Below are 11396 nucleotides of genomic sequence, written 5' to 3'. Positions count from 1 at the left end.
TCCCGTTAAGTGTCTTACCCATGTACACATATACCGCCAAAGAAAATTGGGCCAAAATGGAATGTTTCATTTTGTTTAAAGATAAATCGCGGCGTCAAATCATATTTTGAAACACCTCATTGAAATTTTTGTCATCCTTATTGCATACTCGTATAACAAAAAAAACTAACAAAAGAAAACTTACATATACTGTCAAAAACATATACTGTATATAGTAGGATGGGGAAAGATGGGACACCTTCGGCGCATAATATCCGAATATCCTGATCGTGTTTTAAACAGTTAACAACAGTCTATGGGAGTCTTGAGCATATAGTTTTATAATTCTTTGAATGTTCCTTGTTTACTACCACGTTGGACGAAAACATAGAGGTAAAATGTGTCCCAACTCCCCCCCCCCCTACTGTATATATATATGTGTGTGTGTTTTGTAACTGTGTAAGTAAAAGTTACTCGAGAAAAACATACTCTCAATTAAAGCATAAGATAAAACTCGGTTTCCGATTATATTTGTATATTTATGTACTTTTGATACAGCTGGTATTACTAAACAATTTTTTTGAGTTTAACATTTCTCACGAAGATAAAATTTAGATGTAATTACGATATGTGGATGGCTAAAGCTGAAAACGATAACTCTACTATTAAATATAATTTCTGTTGATAAATTTCAGCAGCAGAACAATGAAGCAAACCGCGAATGCCAAGACTAAAATATTTGAATGAGAATACGATTGCAGAAATTCTCCATGTCGAGCAAGGTTGGGGAATCTGTATGAAACTAAAAAACAAACAAATTACAATTTGAACTAAATTCGAGTTATAGATAATTTGAAAGGTTTAAGGCAGCATAACTTTTGTCTAATTGAAAATAAATATATTATATATTGCATAATTAAACTAAATACAAACCACCAGTCATTTACAAGTTGAAATATATAACACTATAGAAAATATGATGCCTTTAAAACCGTCAGTAGATATACTTACAATATTTAGAACGGACGCACGCTTTTCCATCATTGTCAACGTAAAAATTATTAGGGCATATGCACATAAGCTGTCCAGCTCTGTTCATCTGACATTTGTACTCGCACTCCATCTGGATACACATATCGATAACACACCAGGCTTGCTTACCAATTTATTAGACTTATACCTTTTCACAATACGCTTTGATCAGCTGTGAGGAATCAAATCTTTCGATCTTTGGCTCCTTAACCAATCCGTTTATTTTAAGATCATCAGCAGTAATCCCCGAATCGGAAGATTTTTTCAAGGCTGCTTTTTGTATTGAATATGTTTCCACGTTAATGGGACCCATCGTAATCACTTTCGAAGTACTTTTCTCCATTTCAGTAGAACGACGACGCCGCCCGCTTGTAGCGCAACCCTGAATATAGAAAGCAGTTTAATTAACTGCGTGTTTACTGGTAATTTTGAACGACTACATTTTTGGTAATATGCAAGCTGTTATTTTTAAATTTAAAAAATACAGTGACAGTTACAAATTTTGTTTTTCGTTAATGTGTGTAGAATATATAGTATAGGCCCATATTCTTCTGCAATAAGTTAATAGACTTTATTTTTTTTAATATTTAAAAAATGTTTTTTTTAATCACTAAATACCAGTGTGTTGGTGTAAATAATATAATTTAATCTACTAACATGGCAAATGAAAGTCATGATGATTTCTTTCTGGATATATAGTAAGATGGGGAAGACAGATAGGAAACCATTAGAACATAATATTTAAAAATCATGATCATGTTTTGGACAATTAACAACGACCCATCGGAGTCGTAAAGATATGGTTCTATATTTCTTTGATTGTTCATGGTTTATTACCAAGTAGGACGAGAAACTAGAGTAAAAAGTTGTCCCATCTTCCCTTACCCTACTATATATACCCGCGTGAATATATTTACCGTCGGACCGATTACAGAAAACAATCCTATATTAGAATTGAGTATAAAGTTCACTATAACATTGCAATTTAGTGTATGAGTATAAAGCTCACTGTAACATTGCAATTCCCTTCAATATCTGGGTCACACACGCTCATGAAACAATGGACGAAAATTCGCTGACGATTCAGTGGCATGTCAACCCAACGGAAAGCTTTAAATGCAAATTCGACATGTATTCCTACGTAGTTCGATTTTACTCTAATTCCATTTGAAGGATCCAGCGGGTCTGTCCTAGGGCAACTACAGCAGACAAGTGGGATATTAAATTTAAAAAACATGACAAATTATATTTTAAAAATATCGTACTTGTCACTTATGATGTGATACATTGGATTGCTCTTAGGATCTCTATTAGGTGTTGCCCAGCATTGATGTGCCTGTAAATACGAGGTATGATATAGTACGGTACGGTAAAATTTATTTTTATGGTTTCGTAATTAATGATAATCAAATACTATACTACAGTAACATTCGACAGTGTACTCAAGAAGTATAAGAGCAGCGTAAAAGCCAAGTAATTTTATTAACTTAAGTATCCCAATCCCAGCCACCTTACTATATATGTACAATTTATGGTAAAGCATGATGGGGGAAGATGGCACACCTTTCGCTCATATTATCCCAACATCCTGATCGTGTTTAACAATTAACAACAGCCTGTAGGAGTCGTGAGGATACGCTTTCATAACTATTTGAATGTTCTTTGTTTACTACCAAATGGGATGAAAAAATAAAATGGAAAGATGTCCCACCTTTTCCCACCCCACTATATATTTCATATAAAATTCATGGTTTATATGATATACAGTTTTGTAATAATTATCCGCGTACCAACCTGTAATATAGTATTGGACATTTGAAATGTTTTAAGCCAAATTCCCACGTAGATGTATACACCAGGAATTACTACGGAGCGGTTGCTTGGTGGCAGTTTCGTTGTAAAGTTGTAGTCAGTAAACAGGCTCATATCAACGCTAAAGTCTTGAATCTTTTCTTTTACCACCGTGTTATGTGTTCTGAAACAACAAATATTTTTCTGGTGCTACACAAATACAATCAAAATAAGTTAAATAGCATGTATAAAATAATTTGATCGGAACTCCAGTAATATTTTATATAAACCTATGTATCATACTGAATGAAACAACGTCCTTATAAATATAAAAAAACTTCATTGATTATAGTTCTGCGCATACAAACAGCTCATGAACAAAAACCAACATACATCATCTATAAAACAGCCCAATAATGCAAGTTATCGGATGTGTAAAATAAACTATGAATCTAAATAAGCCCAAGTACTATATATATGCCCTTAGTAACACTCAGTTAATCAGTACGTGCTACTTACCGTATGACTGGAATGATTGATCTTATGTTCCCTGAGAGATCAGTGTTGTATTCACATTTGAGATTAAACACGTAGCTACGAACACGAGATATAAGAGTTGTCGGTCGTGCTACAATAAGGCGCACCAGGTACGTCACACAAGTTTTGTTTTCGGTTTTCTGTGTGTTTCATTATTTGTTACATAAGTAAGTTTTTTTACCATATAAGTATAAATAACGTATGTATAGTAGGGGGGAGTACACTGGGAAAATATGGGACACCTTTTCGTTCTATTTTCTCGTCCCATTTGGAAATAAACAAAGAGCATTTAAAAATTTATAAAACGTATCTTTACGACTCTCATAGACCGTTCTTAAGGTGGCTGGTACACAGTATCCGGCGTGCGAATTCGCTTGCGAATCGTATATGCAAACTCGTGGGCAATTCCGCATGCGGCAGCGAAATCCGGACAAAACAGACAAAACGGACGAATTCCGGATATTGTGTACAGCCACCTTTAATTGTTTAAAACACGATCAGGATATGTGGATATTATGTGCTAAAGGTGTCCCATCTTTCCCCCACCCTACTATAATATCCAAATATCCTGATCGTGTTTTAAACGAGTGACAACGGTCTATATAGAAATCTTGAGAATAAGGTTTTTTAATTCTTTAAATGTCCATGGTTAACTATAACAACTGTGAGTAGAAAATGGAATGATAAGGTGTCCCATTTTTCTCCCGCCCCACTATATATCTCTCTTTATGGTCAGTCAACCGAATTAGTATTATCATATCTTTATTAAAAAGACACTACACAGAAATATATTAAAACACAAGGGGAGTTATTTATTTTTTCCTCGGTTCACCGCTATAGTTATAAACACGTCTGCACAACTAGGAAGTGGGGCAGTATGGCACATAAAGTTGAAAGTTTTATATTAATATTATTCTGCAACTTATGGGCAGTCCCTCAAAAACAATTGGCTGTGCTAGATTCTTGCCACGTAAAGTCTGTATGTACAATTTTAAAACGGTATTATTTTGTTTACATAGTTTGCTCATGTACACTTCATTCTTTTTTCTTTTTTATATGTTTTTAGATTTAATATGGTTCAACGAGTATATACAAAATGAGGATCTTATTATTTTTTTCAGCAACCGAAAAATAGGTTGGTTCGTATATCAAGTAATAGCGTAACAATAATAACGTGACCCATCTTGCCGCATGCACTATCTTCCCCTACTATATATTTAAATTTGTAAGACATTCTTGGATAACTAAGATGAGGCAAAGATTCAAAGCAACAAGACGACATGTCGCTAACCGTGCACCTAACGCCACACATGAAATATAAAATAGTAAAACTTACATTGACACTCTTGGCACACATATCAAATCCAGATGACAGTCGTATGACGAAGCCATCGCCTGTTGTTACCCCTGTGCATGCGGTGGATGCTTCATTCTGCGACGTTTCGTTAACTAGTATTACCGTAGTAACGTTTGTGATGTTGTTCATGGCGAGATATGAATTGGCAATTCTAAAATAATAAATAAATTATATGACAATGTAACAGGCATTAAGAGAGAAACTGCTTACGTAATGTTTACTCCAGATGAACCACAAGAAATTGCGGTCGAAGGCAACTCTGGTGCATTGCTTATTGCGGAGCCTGCATGTAAAGAAAGAACCATAAAACGGACATAGGTTTAAAATAATTATGCATGCTCACCTGCTGTCTCGCCTTGTACGGCATAGAACAACACCGTAATCAGGGAAAACAACAGCCAATTCATTCTTGAAACAAGTTTCAAATCTTCTTGGCGAAAATTTTACAATTAAATTAACAATGATACAAAAATCCTGAAAATAGCTATGACATAACCATATTCGTTAAATAAAACAGATCAAAGCACAGTTACTACATAATATTATTCATTTCAACGTACTGCATTGCTTTACCTGTATTGGTTGAAGGCTTTTGGCGGAAACGAGATAATTACCGACTTCTTTGTTTCATCGTGAATGAATCAACACAGGATGTATATCGCAGTGCGTGAATAAGCTCGACGATACCTGTACATACGAATACACCTAATGTTTCTACGGAATAACGCGTCAGTACAGTTTAAGGGAAAACTTACATTCCTATTTTAACTTGCTGTTGAGCTAGTTATGTGCATAAAATGTAGCAGCAAATTCTGCTAAAGAATTTATTTCTGCAGTTTATGCATTTAAACATTTAAAAACCATAGTTCAACATTAGAGGTCATAATTCATCATTAGCGTAATTTTTTAATAAGTCTTACTACTTTATGTATACTCTTTTTCAGAAAAGGAAAACATGGTATGCCTTCCCCACGCCATTTTTAAACTGTTAACAACAACAGTTGGTTTTCGCTCATCTCTTTTGTAGCTGCGTAGTAATACTTCCTTGTTATCAATTAAACGGCCGGGTATACCATAAAAAGATTATAAATAGGCGTAATCTTTTTCCTGAAGCATTTTCTGACTTTAAAGCGAACACTTCAATTTCAACGTGTCATATCCTACCGTTTTTACCCGAGAGTTGCATTAAATTTGATCCGACTTTTGGCGCATGCGTTTAATAGCGCTCGGCCCAAATATATATCGACAGCGGGTTTAAAAAGCAAACGCAGAAAATGATGTCTGCATGTCTCTGTAGCGAGTTGGTAGATACCGCTAACTATACTGCGCCACTAAAACAACAACTATAATGTGTTTGAACTAACGGTCTCTAGAATTAGTAATAACAGAAAATAAATGATAGCTATTATTAATGTTTTTTGTACAATTATTTCTATACAAGCCACTTCTTATGATTTATGTCCAAATGCCTATATGACTGATTTCGAATGTATGCAACCAACATAAATTAAGAAACACTGCTAGTTTTTTTTGCCACGTATATGCTTTGTATAGGACCCTACAATATAAAAACGATGCTTTTGTGTCGTGTTTTTTCTTATATAATTCATATTGACCACGGCCTATTTTTTATAATGTCCATTTACCTCCACATATCTAATACTAATTTATAAGACAAACTGAAATTTATTAAACTACGATTCTGATTTAGTGATTCGAAGTTTAGGCAGTTCTAGTATATTTCAATGAGCATTCTGAACAAGCATCCCTTTATTATAGTAGGGTGGGGGAAGGTGGGAAACGTTTAGCAAAAAGATCCAAATATCTTGATTGTGTTTTAAACAAATAATAACGGTCTGTAGGAGTTATAAGGATATGGTTTATTAATTTTGTAAATGTTCTTTGTTTACTACCAAATGGGACGAGAAAATATAATGAACAGGTGTCTTCCCCCACCCTTATATATATGAGTTGTTAACTATTGAAAAATGTTATATTTGTTCAACACAAATTTTAATATTTAACAACAGTAATCGACTTTTCCAGGCGAATTGTTGGCTTGTGAAAAAACTGTTGAATATTACTGTATCAGCTTTCGTCTATCATCAAATGTGGATTATTAAAAAAAATATTATGGAACATATTTTGCACCGTTTCAAGGTATTTCTACCATCTGTACTGTTGGCGTCGCTATGTCGGATTACGTCAGACACCATGGTGTGCCGATAATTACCAGAAATGAATTAAACACCCAATCACTTTTATTGTTACATTTGCCTCTGCTAGTATTGTTCTATCTTGTCAAGCAAAGACAAAAAACACAGTTCATAGCAAATTCTTCAAGTACTTTTACCAGAGCTTTTACAGTGAACGAGAGTAAGGCAGAGTAAACTTAGTAAAATATGCTTATTAAACTTATCTAAAATAAGTTTATTAGTAGTAATTCCTTATTATAGGCTACAAATAACAACTCAGGGTCGTGTTAAAATTGGACAGGGTAGTTATTATATTTGTTTCGACCTACTGCGCATGTGATAAGGACCAACCGTTATATGACGATTCGTGTCTGGTCATTAGAGCTACGCTGTCTTGTTTGATTTTAACTTTTTAGTTGTTTTACGGTCTGATGCATTTGTGTGAATGACGGAGATTTTCCAAACAAGACCAGCAACTGAAGCAGATGAAAATAAACAGCTCACAGATTCGCAGTAAAGTAATGTTTAGTGAATTAAAATTTTCTTTATATGAGATTTGGCACTAGTGAAGAATCCTCCGGTACATAGCATAATAGCCTGTTGGAAAGTGTTAGAAGTTGGTGGTTAGGGATTAATGTTTAGGGGGTTAACTAGTGGTTAGCAAATAAGGTGGGGAAGGATTCTTCACTAGCACCACTACTCCATGTGTCAATGTGTGCCGTGTACAGGACACCTTAATGGTATATATATATAAATGTGAAAGGTCTGTCATACTGGTATTCCCGTTTCGTATTATACTGTGTCACTGCCTGTATTTTTTTATGAACAAATAACATTATTGTGTTTATAAATCAGACAATCGCACAAAAAACTATAGTGGTTATGAAAACATGTTCTGAAAATCTTTAGTTGATTGAGACTGTTCTTTCCATATGCGGCATAAGATAAAACTACGTTATATAATCTAAATTATCAAAGGATATAGCATAATACCAGGCTAGCATGTTGAGCTTTAGTATAAGTATCGCTAAAACATAAAAGGTAGATTAAAGTTTTTTATAATAACACAAAAGAATTGAATTCTCTAATGACAGAAAGGAATTAAAGAATTCCAATACTCATTGCTGATGTTTTTTAACGTTTACATTTTATTATTAATTCATTTATCGGAACAGTTTATCTTGCTTAAACAGACATTATAATCTTACGTTTCATAGGCCATAGCATTAAGCATCACTCTCAAGATTTTGAAATGAGCATTTGATTCAAGTAATTGAATGAAAAAATCTCTGCTTGGCTGTACGTACATGTGCATTGTACATGTTACCTATTATAAATGTATACATATAACATAAAAACAATATCAAGCCACCAAGCATGTAACAGTAACACATGTAATCTCTAAATCCACACAGTATTTTAACATTAGCTGCTACAAGTGATTCGATTCGGTAAAACTATAGTCTATGGTTAAAATTAAAAAAAATAGAGCATAGGTTATCAGATATATATATGTATATCATCTAAAAGAAATGTTACCATCTAAAAGACCATTAGTTGATTTTTACATAGATTCTTTTCCTAATCCTAGTTACTAATCAGCAAATCAATATTCATGATAATCATGCAGATATAAAGGATCTTATTAGTTTGTAATGAGTTCAACAAACTTGTTGTGTAATTAAAACTTAAACAATATGCTAGTTCTACTGCTTTATTATACTTAAAAGAATAAACATAACGTATTTATTTCTCACTCACAAGTCACAAGTTACCACATATGTAATTGTAATTTTGTGGCTAATTATTTTGGGGGATATTTTTTGGTATGATGAGTGACAATTTAGACAAACCATTCCGTTTAGGCAGTTGCCGTTAAGTGTTTTGCTCACAATGGTAGCACTGTCCGCCATTGAAATATAGTATATATATATATATAACATTAAACATGATGTTAAAAACTATAGCAGTAGGGCAACATTATTTTGTGTTATTACCTGTATTCTTGATACCAATTTTACGTATTATTTAAAGTTACCGGTAATTTTAAACTGTCCATCTTACCCCAACTATTTTTTAATTGTTAATATTACATGTGTTGTGCGAATCGCTAAATACCCCCTGCTGTATATTTCTTTTGGTCGTCAATTAATCAAGAATCAAGATGTGATAGTACTGTAATTCTTAATATAACCCAAACAGTGCAAAATACGTAAAATGTTTTAATTTTGAAAATATTTAGCAATATGTGCTTAAGGGTCCTGTCTCCCCCTACTTTACTATATGCATAATGTTACTGTTGAAACATTTGTGTAAAGTAGGACAAACTCAGTAGGTCTCATGTATAGGCCCAATAATATCATGTTCATGTGATATCATGTCACCTTATAGTTTGTTGTTGGAAACGATATTTTTTTAAAAGCCACATTCATCAGCCTGATCCAATAACTCACCTATAACGTTACGTATCGTATTTGAGGCCACAAGGCTGAGAGAGCGTGGGAACAAAATCACGAATCGCAGACGTTCTCTCGTTCAGAATGCGTAACTGAGTGTCTGAGACAACTTATTTATACGCTTTCGATTTGAAAGAACTTAAACAAGGTGCGACGTTCCGAACCACGATTAAGCAATATATTATTGATGAACGAATATGTCATGAATAACATTGGAGTTTAAAAATGTATCTGGTAGGCCATGGGCAGCATGTATAAAAATAATACCAAAAAAAAAACCCTTAGAATATAATCAACCACAGGCCCACAATAACATGCCTTACATGGTAACTCGTAAGTTGGCACGAGGTGTATGAACATTATAAAACAATAGCAGTAAACTGCAACAATCATTATTTCTACGTCGGCGAACTTTATAAACGTTCCTCAATCCTATTTTATAACAATGATGGTATCCAGTAACTGCTAATCTGCCGTAATGAGAGGTTCGTACAAATTTAGATAGCAACATTTTTGTTGTTAATCGTTGACTTGCAATTACACCTCTCCGATCGTACAAATGTCTGTATTTGTTGCCTTTTTCCTTTTTAGCACTTTAACGAAATTGTTTGCTTCTCGATCCAGTTTCTTATCAAATGATGTTGGCTGGTTCCAGGTAGTTAGATAATTTGTCTCGTTAATCAGTAACCGGATATTTTTCGACATTGAATGCCGTTAGAGAGTTTTGGATGACTACTGTGCAAGGTGCAACGATGTTTCCGTTTTGAAATATATTGCAGTCACAACACGATTTTGATTGATATTTAAACAGAGCAACGTAGAGTCGTATAGTCCACACAATGATCAGTAATCACTGTATATTTTATATTCTGAAGAGAGTAACTTGATTGAATGGAGGTAAAGGAGAACGAAGTCAGTTATAGTGTTATACGATGTACTGGACACATAACACCACAGATTATTTGCCTGTGTTTATTGCTAGAATTTTCCGGAATATTTTCGCGATCGCTGTATTAGAGTTACGTAACCAAATCTTGGTTCTATTTAAAACGGAGCTAGCAAATATTTTCGTGGAGCAGTGCTTATTTCTTTAAAGAGAAGTATATAGTCAGAAAAGGCTAAATCAAAAACGAAAATAAGTTCCAATAGAAGAAAAACATTACAGTAGAGTTGAGTAAGATAAAACATGTTTTTATTCTATTTTTCCGTTCCATTTGGTAGTACATAAATAGTATTGTTATCCCATCTTACGCCACAGTAGCCTACTACAGTGCTCTTCAACCGGTGTGCACGGTGCACCCTAGGGTGCACCAAAATATGCCAGGGGTGCATCAGTGCTAAAAGGTATACAAGGGTGCATCACAAACTTCAACAATTTTCAGCAATATTTTTTCATTTTAAACTTTTTTAACCAATTTATTTTTAGTATATATAAATTTATATTTAAATTTATATTTAGCCACTTTCCTACATTTTTTTTATATGAATTCTATATCTTGCATCACAGGGAATTGCGAAACTTCATTATTTTTACGTTAAAGCAATCAGGGGTGCATGAGTTCGACGCAACAACTTTAGGGGTTCACCAACCCATAAAAGGTTGAAGAGCACTGATTATAACTTACCAACTAATAACACTTCTGCCAAAACTGATACTACTAAAGTTATAACCACTGCTTCACATAACTAACACAACCTAAAGCCATATCTTGATATAAAACCAAACGTCATTCTCACAGCAAGCGCATGTCTGCTTCAAGCTCTTTCTTACAAGACACTGATTGCTTTTAGTGTTGCCAGACAAAAACTCAAATAATGACGTCAATAAATGACGTCACAAGTTTTTATTTTGCTTCTGTGTCCAAAAAAAAAATTGCAAAAAATACAAAATATCACGATAATGACGTCATAATTACAGGCGCGGTTAAGCGCGCGAGCCACCGAATGTGAATGGGAACAACCGAACTACGAAACAGTAGTAGCGAAGACGCCAGATCGAATCTTTAAAGTGATCCTGGTGGGTGATTCGAACGTGGGGAAGAGTAGCGC

At 34.1% G+C, this 11396-nt stretch overlaps 1 protein-coding gene across 1 annotated transcript; it reads right to left on the bottom strand.

Annotated features, from left to right (window-relative positions):
• Nucleotides 1–493: 493 nt before the first annotated feature.
• Nucleotides 494–5182, bottom strand: LOC100178901 (alpha-tectorin). Its single transcript, XM_002130811.3, has 10 exons — nt 5040–5182; nt 4907–4979; nt 4676–4847; nt 3322–3479; nt 2806–2986; nt 2277–2347; nt 2021–2210; nt 1160–1393; nt 991–1102; nt 494–781 (listed from the first exon to the last, which is right to left on the bottom strand). The coding sequence occupies exons 1-10, from the start codon at nt 5101–5103 to the stop codon at nt 645–647; spliced, it is 1392 nt and encodes a 463-aa protein (XP_002130847.1). The 5' UTR covers nt 5104–5182; the 3' UTR covers nt 494–644.
• Nucleotides 5183–11396: the final 6214 nt, after the last annotated feature.

This window comes from Ciona intestinalis, chromosome 1 (genome assembly GCF_000224145.3).
Source record: "Ciona intestinalis chromosome 1, KH, whole genome shotgun sequence".
NCBI lineage: Eukaryota > Metazoa > Chordata > Ascidiacea > Phlebobranchia > Cionidae > Ciona > Ciona intestinalis.
The sequence above is the reverse complement of the archived record's forward strand: the minus strand, read 5'-3'. Positions and strand labels throughout refer to the sequence as shown.